The following is a 23,495-nucleotide window of genomic DNA, read 5'->3' on the forward strand; positions in this document are numbered from 1 at the left end:
GCGTCATTTGTGCGTGAGCAGCGCACTGCACGTTTTCATCTGCTTGCCGTTCTCAGTGTGATATGTCAAGTTGTTGCTGTGGCATTCATTGCTTCACCCTTGTGGCGAAACTGTGACATTTTTTTTACGTATTAACTGCCTTTTGTCTACCGCTGCGTGCCCTCGGAGCTTGTAGATCGCTATCGCGCTGGCGTGACCGCTATGTTCTGCACGACGGTTTTGGCAAATGGTAGTTCCTTTTTTTTTAATCCCCGTGCGCTTGACTGCGCACACGCCTTCAAAACAAAGTCGTTTCATACCGTCTACGATCGCATCTGCCGCGGTTTTGTGCGCAGGGTTTGCGGAAAGCAGTGTTGCCTTCACTGGTTGAGTGTTGGACGCCAACACACTTTCGGGACTCTGTCAGTTACGTCATCGCCATACATGATCGCGTCACAAGCGTCCATGGTTTCGTCGACAGCGGTTGCGGCAATGACAATCACGCACACTGTAGAAGACAGTGCGTGCGCCGGTCGCACGTGTACTTCCGAAGCTTTGAGTACGCTGCTCTCGGCTTTTATTCGTCGATTTTCGTACTAAAGTTCGTATCACCCGTCATGATTAGGAAATGTGTTCAGAACATTCGAATTTAGGCTCAATAGACAGAGTGAAATTTCGCTGAGGAATTTCACGAATTCGTATCTGCCGCGGTTTCACATCACTGAGATTCTACTGTACGTTTAGATGAACGCCTCTTAAACTCATTCATAATAAAATGGGGTAGGTTCAAAAAGCCTGGAGCGGATTGAGCTGCTTTTTTGTCAAAGCAGCCAGATCATGCACAAAAATTTCAATTTCCGGGAGATTTTCATGACAGCCGTACAAATGGACGAAACTGTCCAAATCCGGGAGTCTGCCGGCCAATCCGCGAGACTTGGCAGGTATACATGTGTTTACAGGAGGTATTCAGGACCCTAGACTGGGAAGAGTTAGAGATAAGAGTTAATAGAGAGTACCTCATGACATTGCCTTGATGAGCAACTCAGAGGATGAATTACAGTTCATGATTACTGATGATGGGGAAGTATATCCGTGCAGTTATGAATATGTCAATGCCTTCACTGCCACCGCTAACCAACCTTTTTCCGCACTAGAAAGCTTGCACTGACGTTCTGCCTCAATCAACGCTGTTGTTGAAGGACCTGAATTCGCTTATTTTATAAGCTTCAATAATACTGAGGATGATGGCGCGCATGAAGCAGGGCAAGTTTACGGACTAATTTCATATAAAAAAAGTAATTCGTATAAAAAAATATATAAAATAAAGTGCGGTAACTTGCAGTTCACACCTTGTTCTTCATTACACTGTAAGCGAATCATTATGTTAGCGCTTGTAACGATTTCCAAAACCTAAATGCTTTAATTTAGGCCTTAAAGATGCCTACGTTGTATATTAAATTATCGATATATCGAACTATTTTGCAATCCCCTTCGAGTTTAATTTATCCTGGATCGCCTGTAACTCTAAGAATAAGGAGAAGGTGGATCATATCCGGCATGCATTCTCAAGTCATAAATGGTAATCTACCACTAACCCTCAAGAGGAAGGTATATAACAGCACCATCTTACTGGTACTTACCTATGGAGCAGAAACCTGGAGGCTTACAAAGGGGGCTCAGCTTAAATTGAGGATGACACAGCAAAAAGTGGAAAGGAAAGTGATAGGTATAACCTTAAGAGGCAAGAAGAGAGCAGAGTGGGTAAAGGAACAAACCGGGGTTAAGGATATTACAGTTGAAATCAAGAAGAAGAAATAGACGTTCGCCGGGCACATAGCCCGTAGGCAAGATAACCGTTCGCTATTAAACTGACTAGATTCCCAGAGAGCGCAAACGCACGAGGCGGAGGCAGAAAGTTAGATGGGCCGATGAGATTAAAAAGTTTGCAGGTATAACATGGCAGAAGAAAGCACAAGACCTGGTTGATTGGCGGATCATGGGAGAAGCCTTTGCCCTGCAGTGGGCGAAGTCAGGCTGATGGTGATACAGTGGAACCCTGATTATATGACTTTCAGGGGACTACTAAAACTATTGTATAGTCCGGGAGTCGTATAATCGAAAAACCAAGATTGTAAACAGTAGCCTTGCCCCCCCCCCCCCCCCCCAAAAAAAATAGGCACAGACTACCTGAATAAGCCCACAGCACGACCTTGTGCCTCTGCAAGGAAAGTAGATTACATTATTCTTGCCAGTGCCAGCTAATGACAGCATTACTTAGTTGGAGGAGGTGCGAAAGAATTTTTGTTCTCAACTTTAAAAAAATTGAATGCAACATGCATCTTTACATTGATAAACAGAGCACGAAAATAGCCGGCGCGAGAAAACGAAATTGAAACTACATTGCCGATAGCCTCTCGTCAGAAGAGTCAGACACAGTGTCATTACTATCACATAATGGCGACAGACCGTGACTTCTCGTAGAATGCCTTTGTGCACGACTGAGCTGTGCCTGTTGTAATTTGTTGGCTTGTAATGTGCAACGAGTGACGCCCTGTTGTTATTATGAATGTTGAGGTTGTCTGAAAGTATTTTTGCATGGCGAAAACAGCTGCGTCTCGACCTTATGCATGTACAAGCCTGTGACTGCAAGTGCGACAAAGGCAAGAGATCAGCTGTATGTCAAGCAGGAAAAGTTTCCATGGACCGAAAACTTGAAAATATCAGCTTATCGATCGGCTGAACCTACTCTGTGTGAATAGGGTTTGACTAGGTAGAGCTCCCGGATACGTACGCATGTGATACTGGCGTATGTAGAAGCGCATTAATCCATATATGCCCAGTGTTTTACATGTAGGACGTTGAAACTATTTAGTGTAACTTGCATGTTTTTTCTGTAAAAAAGATAGCGCCATTTAAGGTATGTTTACGATGCCCTGTCCTCGTCCCATGCAAGTCTAGGTAATCGCTGGGCTACAAATAGCCACGTGCTTGCAGTCACAAAATGGCTATTTCACATGCATGTAAATGAGCGGCAGACTGTGAAAAAATATATATATATATATAAATATTATAGAGTCAAATTGTTTTCGATGGTCGATTGTTCATCAGTTATTAAGTGCGCAGTAACTTTCGTATGACAGTGATAGGCGCTAATGTTTTTTTGTTCACGGTGTGTCAAACACAGGTGTCCTGTATACAGGATGGCTCTAAAATCATTGTTTGAAAGAGTTTTTTTTTAAATAAATGCCTAATTCTGTTTTCTGAGGTCGTAGAAGCAATAATTTTGGGGAAATAATTTAGTTTTATTAATTTTCTTACGTTTGGGGATATATCGGTTAACTTTCAGGAGAATAAATTTTCCATTCTAAGCAAACATCCAGTCTCTCTACTTTTCTATTCGTCAACCAAAGGAAACGCAAGTTCATATTTTGTACTCGTGAATATTTGGAGGACGTTTAATTCGAGTAAAAGTGTCTTAAAACTGTTTTGTATACCAAAGGTTTTTAATACATCACTTCTATGGGGATCTTGCTGGGACCAAACCAATTCATCGTAAAATGCGGGTCGCCAGGAAACCAGGAGATGTATAATCAAAGTTCCCCTATTTATAGCAAGCGAGAAAGACAGAAGAAACATGGAAGAGCAGATCGGGTGCCCCACCATCTCCAACACTCTCTGCCTAAAGTGGCAACTATGCATTAACTGCCAAAACATAGCTGTAGAATTTTCAAAAACAGCAAAGTTGGCTAGCGATCACTGAGATGCACCGCAGTGTTAGTGAAAGTTATGTTACATTCTGAGATTTAAGTAAGGAAGGCCCATTGCTAATGTGAGGCATGGTGTAGCAGCGTGACTCTGCACTGATTTAAGCAACCCGAGTTCCTTTGGTGCCCACTTGAATGCAAGCCCTCAAGTATCCTATAGTTGCAGAAATTCAACTTCTATGGCTTGTAATTGAGCCCGTAGAGCAGCAGCTGTAGATAAGCCCCGATCCCAGAAGGCAATAAGCTCTAAGGGCACTAACGAGTATGGCATTCCCAATTCAGCAGACTGACAAAGTCTTGTTTATCACATGCCCTTTCGCCAGATCTGATTAAATATGCAGCACGTAGCACTGTGAAGAACAAGGAATGAAACTGAAGCATCGTACGAATGCATCACTACCACAAAAAATTTCGTACATGCCTCCCTGAGTATGCATACCTGAATATCACTGTGCCATCATCTGCGTGAAACCCATTGATGTGGGTGAGACTCCTTGCAGACTGAAGAGCCGTCTCTTCTACCACAGAGCCCGCAGGTGGCAACTGGCCCCTGAGCCCACACTCACCACTCACACCATTGCAATCCACCAGGCTGCACTCTACAACACACAAGTTTCTTCGCTCAGCCAATTTGTCGTGCACTTCACTCTCGCCATTTATGGGCAAGTCTTCACTCCGTGCTAACAGTTGGGAGCCTGCGGCAGCCTCCAGGATCGCATGCACAAGAGAAGTGTGCTCAGCAGAGGTGCTCGGTGGAAGCTCATCGACGGGCGTGCCGTAGCTTGAGTCGGGCTCGGAGTCTCCATTCGCAAAGGAGACGTTCAGTGGTGCAAGCCTGTCCTTGCTTGGCGGTGGAGCAGTTGGGTGCTCGTCTCCAGAACCTTCCAGGTCGTCCATGATTTCATCCAACACCTGCATCATATACAACAAACTTTAGAGATGGAAGTGGAACTGGAGAGTCAATAATCTCAAAGTAGATAGCAAGATTTGAGTGGACCTTTGATGTATTACATGGGCAATGATGAATCTAAAATTGTAAGAGGTCTTCAGTAAGTCCTTTATTACTGCACCACTATTGGCTGATACTGATCAAAAGCGGCAATGTCCCACTGAAACGTATGGCTTCCGTTCAGCTGATCATTGATGGCCAAAAAGTGCCAGCTGCATTGCGGCTCAATTACTCACTGCCGCCATTCATGCAGCATTGTATGTGATTGCTTCCTGAGGTAGCGTCCTGATCTAATCGTGATCGTGCACGAGTGCAGCGAGTATTGAACAGGCCGATGGCAAGCTCCTTGCTAGCAATGCAGTAGTGGTACTGTGCAATGAGGTAGCAATGAACGGCGTATTAAAGGGACAGACAATTGCTATAACCCTACTAATGGTAAGATTGTTTATTGCATTGTCTTTAACAGACCCAATTTTTCTAGTTAAATGCCAATTTGTATTTTTTGTTTCTTCACTCAAAAATACCTTTGGTGCCTCTCGCAGCAAAAAAGTTGGCGATCATTTGATCTTTTACTGATGTACGCTATTGATTGTCTCTATAATAAAGAGACTGTTTAATGTGCCTTGTTTTTATGTTTTGTGTTGCAATAGGAAGCATGCCGTCTGAAGTGCCTAACCTTGCCACAGTTTCTTGGGAAAGCTAGCAGACATTTTTAAAACAGAATTTTTCGATCTACTTTCTGTGATTTTCAACTAGTATAGCTATGCCCACAACACTAGTTACAGCATGCGATGACAGTCTGTGCTGGTGAAAGCTGTCTTTTGTCACACATGCACTGTTGAACGGGTGCATTGTGCTATTGTTATTCGTCTGGCGGCTCACCGAAGAATGCGTGAAGGGTCGACAGTACTTCACTGTCCTGGTCATTCTACGAATTCCTCTCTCATATTAACAGGAGGGAGTGACTCGAAATGTTGTAAAAAGCAACAGAAAATACCTCGCTTTGAAACAGTAGTGCTTGCTCACGTTCTGATAAAGCAAATCAAGCGTAAGGCACCACGTTTGTTACTGTGGCAACGACGTCCATGTTACATTGAAAAGAACAAATAACATTGGTGTGCGAGCATCCTCTACGTGGGCCCTTCCAGCTCATTCCATTGGAGGAGTCACGCAACGTCATCGGGCGAGTAAAATGTGGTCAGATGACCCCACGAAAATCAAGTTGAGGGTAGCCACTTTTTTTTCTTGTACATTTTGAATTTTCCTAATCGAATAACTTGGGACTGAGTGCCGTTATCACTACTGTTCTTTCTGCATTAGTGTGTCTGTACGTCAGTCTACACAACCCACGAATAAAAAATTGGGTGTTAAGTAGTGTTGGAGGGCCCCTTTAAGATAAGACATCACACCTTCAAAAATCGAAGGCTACTTCATGAAGATGACGAGATAAGCACCATCAGAGAACAGCAAGGATGGAAGTAGCCTACTTCTTCATGAAGTAGCCTTCAAAGATCGAAGGCTACTTCATGAAGACGACGAGATAAGCACCATCAGGGAACAGCGAAGATGGTAGCTTGCTGGCTAACAGGTGTGGCTTATTTGGACAGATCTATGGCACTGTAGTGGCGGCGGCTTGGGAAGAACGGTGGGTCAAAGAACTTTCTTGTTTTAAGCGTGAAAAGGTAGTGCATATTGGGGACAGTTGCCTGCCGAGGAGTCGACATGACAGCTTTAATTTATGTAATGCTGCCCAGCCTGGTGTATCCCTCCCAAAAGCAGGTAGAGCGCATTTTTTATTGGATCTCATTGTGCAATAAACCAAGTTCGCGAAAGATTGGATACTTTTACTTGACATCCCTAGCTCGCATACAATTTATGTTTGCTCAAACAATAAATGTTTGCCATTTTCTCCACATAAGGGTATTATTTTTTGTAGTCATTCTTTGAAATGCAACAAATTAAACTACATGGTTAGCACTGACTACATGAGACAGCCTGCTATGACTCTAGTTACAGTTTATATTGCAATTATTATACAGAGATGTTACCGGCGTAACTAAAGGGGAATTGACATGAAAATTTTGGCCACGCAATTTTTTCACTGCAATGTGTTCGTGGGAGCATGTTAATCATAACACGACACATTGTTTTCTGCAGCATGTGACAGATAATTATTTACAGGCTCGATATTACCTACGAGTATCAGTTTCAGTTTTGAAAACGGCAAGCCACCGTGCGCAACTATCACCACCTAGAGGGTGCAGGGCTCGACCATGTCAGCACACAGAACTGTGATGCACTTCCACGCAGCTCCCATCAAGAATCTTTTTCAAACAGGAAACGGGACAGCAATAATGTCATCAAACAAAAAACTTTCAACTTGTGCTCCACGGCCAGGGACTCGCGAGCAGCTGCCGAGTAATAGTCTGCTGGAGCAAACGCAACCAAATAAAAGAATGGTGCCTATGACGTCATCATAAATTTCTGCAGCGTGGTAACATGAAGAAAGTGGGGGGTCTTCAAGGGTCCACGTTGAGGGTTTCAATGGCGCGATGAAGTCGATGGCTCAAGCAAACTTCAAAATTATTTTCAAATATCTTCCAAGCTATATTGGCTGTTGATATTTTGCAGATGATATACATACGCTCACGAGAATCAATCCCGCGGGCTTTCTTATCCGCGAAGTATTATGTTAACACCTCTTTAATTGAAAGTATACACAGTACCAGTGAAAGTAGTGACACCACAAGAAGTTCACAAAACACTCTAGTAAAAAAAAAATGGCAGCATATCCACGGGGTGCATGATGGAGAGTGGGGCAAAGCATCCGTCCATGTATTCGTTCTTGCTTCCGTCCGTCCGTGCGTCCATCCATGCGTCCACCCATGCGTCCATCCGCCCGTCCGTGCGTGCGTCTGTACGTGCGTCCGCACGTCCATCCATGCGCTCGTCCATGTATCCACCCTGCGTCCGCCCATGCGTCCATCCGTTCGTGCAGCCATCCGTGCGTCCGTCCATGCATCTGTCTGTGTGTCCATTCGTCCATCTAGTCAACACTCCAAGTACAACAATCTCGCATCTTTTCATTATATATTCCGCATATAGAAGCACCGCCATCCAGCAGATATTCCAAGGACTAAACGAGACGTGGCACACGCACACTTTATTACGGCTGGCGCTTCGTATCTACTTCCCACCTTTAACCACCCCGAGTTCATGGTATATACTAGTCCACTGTATTCATGGCACTGCGGCTTAACGCTCGCTAAACCTTTCTTAAACAAAGGAGGTTACGTCCAGCAAGTATAACGTAGCAACCTTTTCTTGTCACATACTGCTCAATGTACATGCCAATGGCTGCTAATGGGGAATGAGAGACAGAAGAATTAGGCTTTTAGTTAATGCGAACGCTGCGATTCTTTTATTGTTTAACAACGCACAGGAGAAATCTCCCACCGGCACCCCCTTGGAGGTCAAAGCGTAACACATGTTACGTACTACGAGGGACGAACGGGTGCCGCTTTGAGGAGCTTCCCCCCTAATTACACCTTCTCCCACCAAAGAAGTGGGAGTAGCAGCCAAAGCAGAGCATGTGTCAACTTAAAGTTCCGTTAAACACTGGCACCTTGCCCGATATTAACATGTTCTTGCAAGTGGAGCATACAATGAATTCACTGTAGCTTCTGTTGCTGTTACTCCTCCCAAACCCTTGTTGGAGCATGCCACGTGGGTTCATCGCGCATCTGCAGAGTTCCGTTTCCCTATGCTATCACGGATTGCTGGGTGATTCCATGAGAGATCCAACATGCATGTCCGGACAATGTGTTTTTTTTTCATATGTATTGCAAGCATGCTTGACGTGCACCGTAACCAAAAATTTTATTTGCAAAAACTGATCCCAGCACACCAAAAAAATGTTCGAAGGTGGTGTCCCACGCATCTTGCTATTGCTAGCCCCCACATTTCCTAATTTAGCAGGTGAATTATTTGCACATTGTAAACCTTGTGTCGAAACTTCTTTCTTCTTGGTTGAATACGCATCACAGTGAATTACATCCATGCTTTCTTTAGGCTGTCTGGAGAACTAAAAAATTTTGAAAAAATGGAAAACTTGGTCTAAATAAAAAAATTTGGTATCTTTGATGAGCCTTGGTGGATTTCTCATTCCACCCAAAAATTTCAAAAAAAAAAGGTGTGAATATTGAGCAACATCTTTTCAACACTCCTGCAAAAGCTTGTTTTCCTAGATGAAGCAGGACAGAAGAAAAAAAGTTAAAGAAGCGAGTTTTTCCAAACAAGAATAATTTCGAAAAAGAAAAACCCTGGTCCAATTCTAACTAAAATATTTTATCGAAGTCCGCTTATGTCACTCAATACATGGCTTCAGCCTTATATTTTCCATTTTCTTTGTTCACAAAATACAGGGGGCCAAAGTGGCCCTTGCCGAGTGTGCTTGGTTCATGGCCCTTACTGGATGTCCATGAGCCTGCATTCTACTAAAACCTCCAATACTAATTTTTTGCAGCAGCAGCAAAACTTCATTGATAGCTTGTGTTGAACAAAATTACATTGCGATTTTGAAGGATCTAGGGTGCCCCCTGCACGCCAGACTGGAGGACGGCCGCCCTCTAAAGTGATAATGCGTGCCCAGTTTGCAGCCTACAACGTGAACTTATGCCAACATTATTTTGTTGTCAATACCACGCGAAACATGCAGGATCTCGTTGTCGAAAGAGCACCACGCTCTTGGAGCGTGGTGCTCAGTAGACGTGTCCACAGACGGTGCACAGTAGACGTGTCCACAGGAATAAACCAAGCCAAACACACATTTATTCAACTACTTTTTCATCTGCGATATCGTCAGCCGAATTACTATAACATCAATTGTGATCAACATGCTAAGACAGCCTTACACAATGTTAAAGACACTCAACAACATGACAAACAAGGCGGTGTTGCTAACGCCTGACTCACCACGTGAACCCACAGCAGACGGCTCGCGGTGCCGTCCATGGCAGACCCACCGCTGGAGGCAACTGTTTGCACTACCGCCCCACGCCAAAAGAGACTCGCTTAATTTTCTCGTGCTGTCACCAAGGCTTGCCGCCGATCTAACCATAATGATGATAGTGGTGATCAACACTCACGAACAAAACGCCGCCAACCTCTGAATAGTTTTGACTCTAAAATACGGCTTCACGCAAGACACGTGCGCCACGCGGCGCAAACAACTTTAAAGGGGGAGTCAGCACCCCCACAAGCATTACAAGAGGATGTTTTGGATGACCTTGCCAAAACCAGCCATACACACACAATACAGCTTATGTAATCAGCCTTAAGGAAGACTTATAAGTAACTGCTCGCTTCCATGATGAGGAGGTGTGCTGTTATGGAGATCAGTGGTGGGAATGCCAGCATCTTGAAGCAGGCAAAATCTGCTTATGGAGCAGCTAACTCTGCATTTGGAGCACGTGCAGACTTTTCACGACGCACACAGAGGAAGAAAACTTAGCTTTATTTAGTTTATTATTCCCACAATTTACATAATCATTTATAGAGAAGCAGCAAGTCCACAAAATAAGCACAAAAATAAACAAAGTAGGATTACGTAGAGAGTCGGGGACATAAAATAGTGAAGAATATTTTAAATAAATATACTTTTCACCTTGGTTGGTGCTATGTAAATTTTGTCCATAGTGAAGTATATTGCAACAAGCTAGCTTGACCATGAAGTTCTCAGCAGTGTGCACACACACATGCATTCAATGCCCATTATTGTAAAACTTCGTTATTACACACATACATGCCGAGAGCCTGAGGGGAATGCAGCTAACTATGCACTAATTGTAGTATGCATTAACTATCAAATACATAAGCATGTGCAGGTTTTCTTTTCAGGGTGGAGGGGCTGATGGTTCATCGCAGCGCCCCCCCCCTCCCTAATATGTCAATGTATGAGGCTGACTTTGCACCCCCTATGCTCCACCCCCCCTCGTGCACATGCCTGTGACCAAGTACAAATTTAGATTTCGTTACGTGCGCCATCACCAATAAAGTAAGAAATAAATACAGTGCTACAGCGTATATTGACTAATGTACCCACCATGAAGCCATATCTTTTTTTTTGCCAATGTTCAGAAATAGTTGGAATTTTCGCACGAATATCCGATGGCACATGGTGGCGACACCAAAGAACATTTAGAAACTACTGTAGAATCATGGATATGCAGACAACACAGCGAATGACTTAGCCATGATACAGACACAATCGGCTATCTGTGATAAACGTTTATCGTGATCTGCCACTTTTATTTATTTATTTATTTATTCGAGATGCAGTATGGTCGCAGAAAGCCTATCACCTACTCGCTAGTTGCGTGCATCGCTTCGCCTCCACTTGAGACCCTGCACAGAGAGGCCAGAAGCCTACTGCATTAACGCGATGACACGAGCTTTCTGCAAGCGATGCTCTAGTGGTCCTGGCAGCGAACAGAGGCATGTTTGGGCTGTCTCCTCATGAAAGCATGTGCTACGCTTACTGTCTCGGCGTTCGTGATCGACAATGCTCAACTCCATAACAACGAGCTACATCTTGGTTTCTGCAAAGACAGCATGCGGGTAACACCGACGAGATGTGAGCCAAGGAAGCCGAGCGCAAGCGTCTTCGAAGCATCGCGCTTCCCTTGTCTTTGTGTTTAAAACAAGCTTTTACTCGAGTAAACGCAGCACTGAGTTCAATTTCAAATAGTTCTTCGGCACCCGCGTCGACGCCCGTTTCAACCGGGTCAATGCCTTGTGCATTGCTGCTGCTTCGCATCTTATCAGGATCTCTTTTGGGGAGATCGTTCACAAATTTTGTGTTACAAATGTCAATATGATGGTGACTAACCACAGTTTCACTCGCTTTTGAGAAAGCAGCACCTTGAGCATAATGCGAAGAGCGGCATCGCTATTACTTCACAGCATTGCTGGAGGATGCCTTCGTCCACTTTTCAGATCAACAAAATACTGCTTATGAAATAACTGTTCACTTTTGGAATCAATCGCGGCAGCTAAATAGTGTGGGCATTGCGTTGCAAAAAAAAAAAATGGTTGAAAAAAATCGGTTGTCAGCCCCTTTAATACCATGCAACAGCACTATGCTTGCTGCATTCTACAATGCATTTGACATGGTAGTGCCACGGCAGCAGAACTTTTTTGCATCCATGCCATTCCTGATTACGCATGAATGTAATGAGTATGTTGTATCAACTCAGTCTCATTTAGCCAATTTCGTATCCATGAGGTGACCTGCATCTTCAGATAGAAGGAAACCATGAATGCTGTAGTGCACTTAGGTTGTTGTGCATGTAAAGAATATTAAATAAAACAAATATCTTTTCAAGCCCAAGCAAGAATGAGGTTTTAGTGTATATTGTAGGAGTGGAAACCCCAATTTGCTTTGTTATGTAGATCCTTCACACATTTTTGTTATGCTGGAGCTTGGCCTATCATTTGAGTCGGTTAGCTGAAAAACGGCTCAAACTGACCTCCGAGTCGAGCTGCAAGTGTGAAGCAGCGAACAGCACACTGGTCTTGAGGAAGGCTTGAAGCTTGGCTGACAGCTGGGCCAGAGCCTGGCCACTGCTGGCGGAGGCTTCAGCAATGGGCCGCTGACACTCAAGCTGCGACTCAAGCTGGGACAGCCGCACACTGCACAATCGAGTACAATGAAGTTTTGTGTTAATCATGGGGCTAGTAGAGAAACAGGAGGCCACATTTATTTTCCTTCCATTTCAGGCTCCAAGATAATTTCTCGCATTTGCACAATATGGGACTCCTCAAATTTAGTTACGGCTGCTTTAAATTGTGGTGTCATTCACCTTTAGCCATAAGTGTCAAGCTCTGTACAGACACCATCCAAATTAATAATATGGCATGTGCGAAATTCGCAGAAGGCAACTTTTTGTGTATTTTCTGGAGGCCTCGACTCATTGAAAGAGCTTTTGTACTGGTATACATATGACCTTATTATTTCTCATCTATTATTTCAGTGACTTTGATGATTCAGATTGCAAGTTCAGACATTGTGACATGAAACTGCACTTCATTTGGACACATTTGGCTGTGCAAACTGATGAATTTAGATGACCATCAAAGCACAACAAAAGAGCATGAATCCAGCCAAGTCCACATTGTCACCTGCAGAAACTGCAGAGAGATGTTCAAGAATTTATCACCATGCATGACCATCAAGCATGGTCACATCACTAGCTATTATTTCTTTATCAGTAGTTTAGCTCTGATTCAGTGCAAGGCACATGCACAAGCACCGCAGCATGCATGAAGAACCTGACTGAGAAATGCAGTGCGACCTAGACCCAGACACGTCTCCTGTCTTCGTCTATATCACATTGCAAGCATGGACAAACTGAGCTAAGTGAAGGAATTATCTACACCTGAGAATTGCTTGTGCACTTGAGTAAAATTTACTGCCTGCATTGCAATAGTTAACCAGCTTGGTAGTGGTCAAATAGTCACTATTCGCAGCAACTAAAAAAAAGTCTACTCTGCTCAAAGATATCTATGTCACAAGCCACTGCTTATAAATTCAAATTAATGAACTGCACCATTCATGTAAAAAACAGTGTTACTTTAGACTTTGACAAGAGAACATACAAGGAAGCCAACAAAGCTCTTAATGTGCGGGCACAAATATATACCTTATGAAATGTTTCGCACATATGTAGCCGTCACTACTGCCGACGAAGCTTTAACCATTTCCACAGCTGAATAGAGGGACACCCAAAGCGACAAGTTGGCAGCCGGGCAGTTAAAAGCTATGAGCCAGTGCTTCACAACGCAGCACTTATAATAAATCTTAAACGCGCAGATTACGCCGAAGCCAAACGCTATGAGCAAGTACTCCACAACGCGGGACCTATAATAAGTCTTAAACACGCAGATTACGCCGAAGACAAAAGGTCGCACACTCGATGTTTTGTTGAGCGGCAGGAAAAGGCATGGGAGGCCTCCCGATCGCCATCCTGACCACACACTCACACTAACAACGAGCAAGACGCGCACACATGACATACCGGCCAGGGCGCGTGCAACTACTCTGGGCCTGCTTTTAGCCAGAAGAAGAAACTTTTTCATTCGAGCCAACATAACTAGTGTTACGAAGCGGTGGAGAGGGGCAAAGGAGTTTAGATAAACGAGAGCAGTCTTGTAAGAAAGGCGGAGCTGCAATAGAGTGAAGAGAGAGGAGCATACATTGGAAAGATGACCTTGAATACCAAAACACACGAAAAGAAGGCAGGTCGGGTAGCTTGGTAGAAAGGTCCACGACATGTGCAACTCAAACGCAGAAAAACTTTGGACAATGACCCGTGGACGCAGAAGTGAAAGATTTGCAATGTGGCGTCGGTGGGCTTGCACTGCCCTACCGACTTCAATTATTCATGATTCGTTCTGTGAAACAGCCGTTTTTCTGTTCCCGCAAAAGAGCAGAGGGTTTTAAACAGAAAATTATTCGTCAATTAAAAAAGTCGGAGGGGTAGCGCAAGCACGTGCACTGGAACGATACGACACTGATTCAAACAACACACAGACGATCGGGTACAGACGGTGGCCTACGATGTTGGCAGATAGTCTGATCCTCCTGGGCTGTCGGCGCCAATGGCAGTGTAACAAGACCAGTGATCGAAAACTGAGGGGAGACAAGTCAGCCTATTGGTCTTCGAACGATCAATAGCAGTGCGAATACATAGGCCTCGTCTGCTGGCGATACGGGGTGCTCCGAGTAGTGGAAGGACAAAGGACGGCAGGGTGCATAACAGAAAACAGTCGGGGAGAGCGAGTAGAGGACTGTGGAGACAGGGTTGGCATAAAACAATAAGAATCTATGGGCACCTCATCGATGGCTCATCGGTAGTAGAAAGTGGTTTTCCAAGAAGTTGCCGAAGCACCAAGACTGTTCTCGGGAACAAATCAGCGGCGGTCAAAACATTCGTTGTAAGTGCAATTTTGTGCCATTGAAATAATGGTTACACAGGTATGATTAGTTTTAAGCAAAAGTTGATTTTATGTGGGGCCGTTATATGTGGACTCTACTGTATATCATGAATAGCTGGCCTGCAAAGAACCAACTTCCAAAAGAACTGCATCCATACTGCGAGGTCAGGAGCGAATTTTCGGTAGTAGATAGCATCCTACACAGAGGGGACCAAGTCAGAGTTCGTAGAGGTTTCCAATGCGAAAATTCAAGGATATTCAAGGACTTTTCAGAACCTGTTGCCGGTTTTTTGAAGTCTAAAAGCTGCATGCAAAGTTAGACTTTTTTCCTCTAAAATCTTCAAAAATAACTGCCGATTTTTTGGAGACCCGAATTTTCGGACATGCCCGATGTCAAGAATGACAAGATGAAGAAAAGAAGAAGAGAAAGAAGTTGTCTTGAATAGGTAATTTAAAATGCTGGAATGAGGGAGAAGAAGAAAAAAAAAAGAAGAGGGCGCGGGGCGAGTGAGGAACGTGAGAGCCGGGACGAGGCGTTCGAGAAGCCAATGGCTGCAGAAGTTCGGACTGGGTCTCGCCCCAGGCTCCCGCCTGAGCACCTGACTCGGCAAGCAGCGCACAGAGCAACCGCTGATCCTGGGCTGCAGTTTTCCGCCCGAGCACCGACCTCGGCGAGCAGCCCCGGAACCACCGCCGACCCTGGTCTGCAGTGTATCCCGCCCGAGCACCTGACTCGGCAAGCAGCTCACAGAGCAACCACTGATCCTGGGCTGCAGTTTCCCGCCCGAGTACCGACCTCGGCGAGCAGCCCCAGAACCACCACCGACCCTGGTCTGCAGTGTATCCCGCCCGAGCACCTGCCTCAGCGAGAAACCACTGAAGCTACGGCTGTAGTGGTTCTTCAACATTGTCGCCACCGTTGAGCATCGATACGGCGTGTCATCACGCCTGAGAGGGACTCCCAGCGGACCGGAGGCCACGCCACAACTGTAAGCGCAAGAACTAGAGAACGCAAATGGAATCGGACGTTGAAACGCGCGTCATTAAGACATCTACTTTTCTGTGTTTTTCAACAAGCACGTGTTTTTGTTGTTGTTTAGTTTTGTAATTTTCATGGTAATGAAGTGGTAGTTTTCGTTTGGTACCATCAGCTTCTATGGTTCACTTCGCAACGCCCGACGAGCGAACCAGGCCTCAGCACATATACACGTGACACCCGATAATTCAGACATCTTTGCGGCACCGCCACGAGCCCCATAGAATCAATGTATAAGGAAGTCGGAAATTTCGGACGCTCGAAACCCCCGGAGCCCAATTTTCCGGACTTTTTGACGCGACGGAAGGTTGGAAACCATCACTGACCTCCACTGAAAATCACCACAACTGTGTCACACGCGATTACGATCGCATAAATGAGCGCGCCGGTCTATTGTGGCGGCATCTGTTGCTTGGACTCGTTGATCGTTAGCGGAGAAACACACACGGCCTCCGAGATTCCTAACACTGGCCGTGTTTATCGAAGGGTGCTTCGCTGACAATCGAAACTATCCACCCGAAAATTTTTTGGCACCAATAAAGTTTCTTTCGCTTTAGCACTTGTGCTCGTGCGTGCCACTCTGGCTTCCCGTGCAGCGCTTTCGCAAAGCGCTTCACCACTTCGAACTAGAACTAATTGTCACACACCGATTTGGTCTGGCCACACTGGCTATCTTGAATGTTTACCAGCGCCACCTCTGGAGTACCTGAGGCACCGTCGCACTGTTTTGTTTACGCAGCCGACATGGTGTTTGGCTAGCCTAGTGTGCGGTTGTGCGATCGTGTGAAGTGTGCTCTGCAACACTAAGCCTATGTGCTTCGACGCTCGTCAGCAAACTCTTTTGTTCACATCATGAGGATTTCGCTTGTCTGCGACGACCCCCACTCTGCCTTTGTCATCCTCGCCGATGGCATCGAAGCGCAGAAAACGATACCATTGGTTAACGACGGAGAAGAAAGCCGCCATTATTAGGTTAGTGAAGAGTGGCCGATTGCAGGCTGACGTGAGCAAGTAGTTCGGCATTTACAAGCAAACAGTTTCCGATTTCCCGAGGAACAAAGACAAGATCTTGGAAGCGGCCGAAAAACCGTCTGGTGCCCAAAAGATGAATGCAAGCCAAGGTGTTCATCCAAAGCTTGAGGACGCTCTTGTCGTGTGGCTCAATTCAATGATTGCCAAGTGGTTGCCATTCTCGGTCTGCATCTAGAAACAAAAAGCGGAAACTCTCGCGCTTCGAATGGACATCACGGATTTTAAGTTCAGTGATGAATGGCTGAGAAACTTTAAGCATCGGAATGACCTCAAGTTCAAGAAGATGTGTGGCGAAAGCGGCACCGTCGACAGTGCAGTTATTGCGCAGTACCGCAGTGGAAAACTCTAGTCTTCGTTGCCTTTGGTCTGCTGTCGGAATGCTTGCGGACGCATGGAAGGCAGTAACGCAAGACACGCTTCGCAACTGCTTTTGCCATGCGGGCTTCGTACTCGACACAGAGGCAGCAGACTTGCCTGAAGAAAGCGACAGCGTGACTGACTTGTGCCCTCTCATGGACGATATTATCAACGACCTCCACTCTGCTGGTGCTTCCAGGCACACGGAAATGACTTTTGAGCGGTTCGTCGACACTGACAACGAGCTCGACTTCTGCGCAGAGCTAACAGATGACGAAATAGTCAGTCAGGTTATGGCAGATTCAGACGACTCCGATGTCGAAAAAGAGGAACCGATGCCTGCGCCACCTACGACCGCCGAATTGATGCGAGCATTGATGATGCTGTCATCGGTGTACAGTGATGACATGAACCTTGCTCAGATCGAGGCCAATGTGATCACATCCAAGTGGAACGCCGTTCAAACAAGGATCAACAAGTTTTTCAAGCCACTGCAGCTCCAACACCGGCTGCCCTGACGGCACCCGCTGTCGGCTGCATGCACTTTTTTTTAACGGCTCTTTTCAGAGCCACCCCACTGATGCTTTGGCAGAGTTCTGGAAGTCTAATACTTCGACCTTGACCCTCTTGATCCGAGAAATATCAATGAAATGGTGCGTTTTTTGCTTGCATTGAGAAATATTAGCAAAATGATGCGTTTTTTTTTTGCTTGCATTAAAAATTTTCAGTAAAATAATGCATTTTTTTTTGCTTGCATTCTCTTTTTCGGACTGCCAGAATTTTCGGACGGTTTTTCGCTTCCTAGAGGGTTCGAAAAATCGGCAGTTGACTGTACTAACATAAACATAACATAGTACCGTATATACTCGTGTAAGGGCCGCCCTCGTGTAAGGGCCGCACCCCAACTTTGAAAGCGGATATTTCGAAAAAAAAAAAAAAACAAAAGTTCAAAATGTCCCGCCAGAAAAGTGTAGTTAGTTCATTTACAGCCAGATGGCGCTGCACGCTTTTCCGCTTTTATTCTACTTCCGCCGACGCGCCGACCACGCTGTTGACAGCGCGCCGCCATATTTGCCTTGTGCGGCCTCTTTGTTGGCATCGTTCCTAGCATCGTGTCGATACGTTGGCAGCGCGACTTCAGATCGGTGTCGTCGGTGTCACTTTGTTGGTTGTAGTGAACCCTGCAGAAGCCAGCGCACGTGACGGACGATGGGCCGGCATCTGAGATCATTCACTGCAGCATTTAAGCTGCAAGTGATTGACTATGCCGAGGAGCACGGGAAGCGGGAAGCTGGACGAAAGTACGACGTCGATGAGAAGCGCGTGCGTTACTGGATGAATCAGAAAGATGCCCTCGCCGCTACTAACAGGAGCCGAAAGGCGTTTCGCGGGAAAAAGTGCAAGTACCCGCAACTCGAAAGCGAGCTCGTCAACTACGTCGTCGACACACGAAGGGACGGCTACGCCGTATCGACTGACATGATACGCGTCAAAGCCCTCAGCATCGCTCGCCACATGGAAATACCCCCGGCACAATTCAAGGCAAGTCGGGGCTGGGCTACGCGGTTTATGAACCGTAACCAGCTTTCTATTCGGCGCCGAACGACGATTTGCCAAAAACTGCCGCGCGAGTACGAAGACCACGTCATTAAGTTTCATCGCTTCGTGAATGCTCTCAGGAGGGAGCATGAATACGACCTGTCCCAAATTGGGAATGCGGACCAGACACCTGTGTGGTTCGATGCACCGGAAAGCACCACAGTGGATTTAAAAGGTGCGAAAAGTGTGTCTGTGCGCACGACTGGTGCAGAACGCCAAAGGTGCACTGTGATGTTGTGCATCACGGCAGACGGCAGGAGGCTTCCGCCGTACGTCGTATTTAAAAGGAAGACTCTCCCAAAAGAGAAGTTCCCTCAGGGAATCGTCGTACGTGCGCAAGAGAAGGGCTGGATGTCCGAGGAACTGGTCGTTGACTGGATTAAGACCGTCTGGGCAAACAGACCTGGAGGGCTGTTACAACGGAAAGCCCTCCTTGTTTTGGACAGCTTTAGGGGCCACTTGACCGACCGCGTCAAGAACCGAGTTGCCGCAACTCGTACGGACTTGGCCGTCATTCCCGGTGGCCTGACGAGTGTGCTGCAGCCGCTCGACGTATGCGTCAACAGACCATTCAAAGTGGAATTTCGCCGATGTTACTCTGAATGGATGGCTGGAGGCGTCCACGAGAAGACCCCTACAGGACGGCTGAAGCGGGCGTCGCTCCAACAGGTGTGTGAATGGATTTTGAATGCGTGGCGTGCCATGTCAGTAGAAGTAGTTGCTAAAAGCTTCAAGGTAACGGGAATTTCGAACTCCATGAACGGCACCGAAGATGACCGTCTCTGGGAAGACGCGGACGCCGAGGCGAGCTCCTCCGAGAACGAGGACAGCGAAATGGAATCCGAATAAAAACATTTCTGGCATGTCATTTGTGACTCTTGCACTCTGCTACTGTTGCATAAACAGTACAGACCTTTGGCCTGTACTAAATCGGCCTGATTCGTGTAAGGGCCGCACCTAGCAAAATTTTCGAAAAAAAAGTGCGGCCCTTACACGAGTATATACGGTAAATAGACATCATTAATTAAATGTACATCACAATTATAACAAAAACACCTAGTAGTCTTGATAGGTTCTCAAAAACACAACATGCAATGAATGCTTACAAGAGTGTCTGAGATTATAAGAATGGTTAAGATAGCATTCATTGATACGCCACACCAACAGACAAATTAAAGTTTTTTTCCAGCGTAGTTCTGCAAAACAGAACCATGTGCACTCACGCCAAATTACTGTTTATGAACTGGGGAGTTTGTCTGGCCAACAGCAATCTACCACATTAAGGAGGTTGAAATGTCAATGTGGGAGAGCACTGCTCAAGAAATTCAAGAATTTTCAAGGACAAGAAAAAAATCCAGGATTTTCAAGGGCTTTGAAAACCTGTTTTTCAAATTCAAAGGTTTTCAAGGATTTCAAGAACCTGAACGCACCCTACAAGTTGTCCTTCCCAGCCAACTACAGAAACAAGTGCTTGAATATGCAGATACAAAGCACCCAGGTATAGTGAGAATGCAAAATCTGGTTTGCTGCCCCTTCCGGCGGCCAGCTCTCGCAAACATGTCGAGCAGTATATAAGCAACTGTCAAACTTGCAACAGGTGACAAGTTGGCCAAGAGTCAACAGAAACTCATAGAGCTGACCGAATATTTTTTCCAATCGTGTGTAAAGGCGGTTGTAGACATAATAGGTCCATTACATTCAGCCCATGAAGACTGTCAGTATGCCGTAGTCATGATAGACCCCTACTCCAAGTGGTATGATGTGATGTTGACACCATGCATGACTAGTCATGCATGGTGTGATCGGTAATACATTTTCTAGCCTCAATTTCTTCTAGAGAGGGACTGCCCGAGGAATCGCCACTGATAATGGCTCCCAGTTCGCTTCCGTTGAATTCAAAAGATATCTGACTACCGAGGGAATCAAGCACATCAGATCTTCAATTTATTTCCCCAAATCTAATGAACAGGTTGAGCGGTTCAATCGCGTTCTCAAGTCATTCACTTAGTGGGCCCTTCAAGAACGTAGGCCTCTAAAAAAGACAGTTCTCAACTACTGTATGTACTCAAATCTGGGCTGCCCTCGAATCTAGACGGACCCCCGAAATTGGCAAGGCCAGAAGAAAAAAAAAAAAAAACTTTCCTCGAATGTAGGCCAAATAGAAAAAAAAAGAGAATACCATTTTATTGGTAGAAAACACAGTCTTTATTCTTACTCATGCGCACACTCCGTAAGCATGTAGTACATAAGTTTATTCATCGTCGTCATCACCATCATCGTCCGCAACATTGCAGTCTTCTTTGTAGCTGAGTTCAGCCCACAGAGCATCATCCTCGCTGCCATCCACTGCATTGGAGATACAGCACTTTTTTAAAGCTCATATTATCGTTGCATTTGGGATTTGATTCCATGCTGTGGCGATCCAATTTACCAGCTGGCCGAGCGAAGCACGCTTGATGCGCCCAGTTGGGGTGAAATGGTGTTCCTCCAATGTAAGCCAGTCGATGTAGTGCTTACGAAGCCTGTCTTTAAAGGACTTAATAATTGCAACGTCAAACAGCTGGAGTTGGCTGGTCATGCCACCAGGAACTATGGCGATGTCCGTATCAGCATGAGAAAGTGTACACCGTAGGTTAGATGGTCGCGGTAGGAGTCGAGGACTAGAAGTGAGTGCTTGAACAATGTGGCCCCTGGGCGGCGTTCCCAAACCGTTCCCACCCAGTCCTCCAATAAACTGCTGGACATCTATCCTTTCTCGGGAACACGCACGACAACATTCCTAGGGAACTTTTCACCCATTGATACGCTCTTGCGTTTGAAAATGATGAACGGAGGAAGTTTCAGACCATTGGCGGTGCTTCACAACATAACCATAGTTCGCTGTTTCTCGTAAACCGCCGTCCTGAGCTTCACTTCGTTTGCAACCTTCTTGTTCACGCTGTACATCATCGGCATGTCAAAGAACACTGGGGTCTGGTCGGCATTCGCAATTTGTCACAGTTGGTAGCCATTTTCCCGCCGTTTATCCATTACGTACCGTTGAAACTTCATGAGCTTCTCCTCGAAGTCATTTGGAAGCTTTTGACACACGGAGGTCTGTTGTCGCAGGCTGAATCTAAACCGTTTCATGAAGCGTGTTGTCCAGCCCCTGATGGCTTTAAAACAGGCTTGTGAGACACCCTTCGCGATGGCGACTTCTCTGGCCTTCGCCTGAACAATTTCAGTTGTCACGGGCATTCTTACTTCCCTTTGTTCTCGAACAAAATCGGCGACAACTTTTTCCACCACATAGTGTCGGCCGGTTTTTGGTTCAGTGAAGGCCATGCAGGGTGCTGCACAACCGAAGAGTTCCGCACGTTGTTTTCACCATTGTTGGACACTCTTTTCGTGCTAGCCGAACTCTTGCTGCACTCGTAAGTTTGATGTCTTTTCCACATGTAACACGACCTTCCGCTTAAATGCCGCACTATAAAGGCATCGCTTGGTTGGTGCCATCGAATCTGAAGCACAAGTGACATGGGCGTTTTACGAGCAAGAGGCACAACTAAACTGCGTGATCACTTTCAGAAGAACCCGTGTGCTCAGATTTGGACGCACGTTAAAAGAACACCATGTGGTCGAAATTTCCACAGCCCTCCACTACGGCGTCTCATAGGCCACATTTAGGGGGGGTCACAACTATTGAGTAGGCTTGTGGGAATAGTAAATTTTATGTTCGAAGCAAATTCGTAGCGAATAGTGATTTTAGTAAAATAATTTCGAATCGAATAAAATATATTACGTATAAAGAAAATGGGCTTATTTATCATGACTAGAGGTGTGCGAACATGAAATTTTTCGAATACGAATCGAATATTCATGTTCGAATATCGAATCGAATATCAAAGGACAAATGCCTCTATAGTTAAGAATAATTTAAGATGTATTTATCTAAAAAAATACACAACAGCTTGTCTGTTAACACAACATACACTGTTATTTGGAATACAATGCAAGTAATGACTAGCTGTTATCATGAAACATAATGACTACATGTTATCATGGAGGAATATGAGTTGCTCCACATGATCAGGCAGGAGGCGCTCCCTCCGAACAGAGACAACCTCCCCTGCCACTGAAAAGGCACGCTCGCTTGGAACTGAAGTGGCTGGTATGGGCGGATGTACTTGGGGCAAAGCTTTGCCAGACTGGGGTATCTGAAGGTGCCCACAGTCTGCCACCAGTCACATGGGTCACTGTCTTTCTTCAGTAGGGCCTCTTCAGAATACGCTTTAGTTTCCCATTCTGAAGTAGACAGTGGTGTACTTGCTACTTGACTATTTGCAAGATTATCAAATGCACTCCAAACATCAGAAGATGGCTGCACACACTGTTGTGGCTCCTGCACTTTTGCTGCTGGCTGCACGACTTCCACAGCAGGGCATAGGGCAACATCCTGAAACACCAGATCTTTCAGCCACACCAACTTTTGTTTGTTGTTTCTGAATACCGTTGACTTGAAGCGTGGGTCCAAAAACATAGCCAAGCATGCTTCTTTGTCCTCGGTATATAAGGGGAATCTGGTATTGAGAGACCTTGCCAGTTCCTTATGAAAGCCTGTTGTGCCGCTAAAGTTGCTGAGGCAACTTAGCATACCAAAAATAATTGGTATCTGAGTGGAAAGTGATGGGTATTTGTCTGCGCTAGTTATCACAGTTGCATCATATAAGGGCTTGAGTGCGTCCAGATATTCAAGAGCCTCTTTCCATTCTGCTGAGCAGAGACCATCAATGCTGCAATTTGA

At 45.6% G+C, this 23,495-nt stretch overlaps 1 protein-coding gene across 1 annotated transcript in view; it reads right to left on the bottom strand.

Moving 5' to 3' along the window:
• The window catches only part of LOC119168599 (uncharacterized), a 242,134-nt gene that overhangs the window by 57,901 nt on the left and 160,738 nt on the right, over positions 1–23,495 (bottom strand). The window contains exons 9-10 of the mRNA XM_037419998.2: positions 12,222–12,384; positions 4,183–4,655 (exon numbers count right to left, since the gene is read on the bottom strand). Coding sequence (XP_037275895.2) covers positions 4,183–4,655; positions 12,222–12,384 — 636 coding nt within the window. The remainder of the gene's footprint in view (positions 1–4,182; positions 4,656–12,221; positions 12,385–23,495) is intronic.

This window comes from Rhipicephalus microplus, chromosome 3, assembly GCF_043290135.1.
Source record: "Rhipicephalus microplus isolate Deutch F79 chromosome 3, USDA_Rmic, whole genome shotgun sequence".
NCBI classification, from domain to species: Eukaryota; Metazoa; Arthropoda; class Arachnida; order Ixodida; family Ixodidae; genus Rhipicephalus; species Rhipicephalus microplus.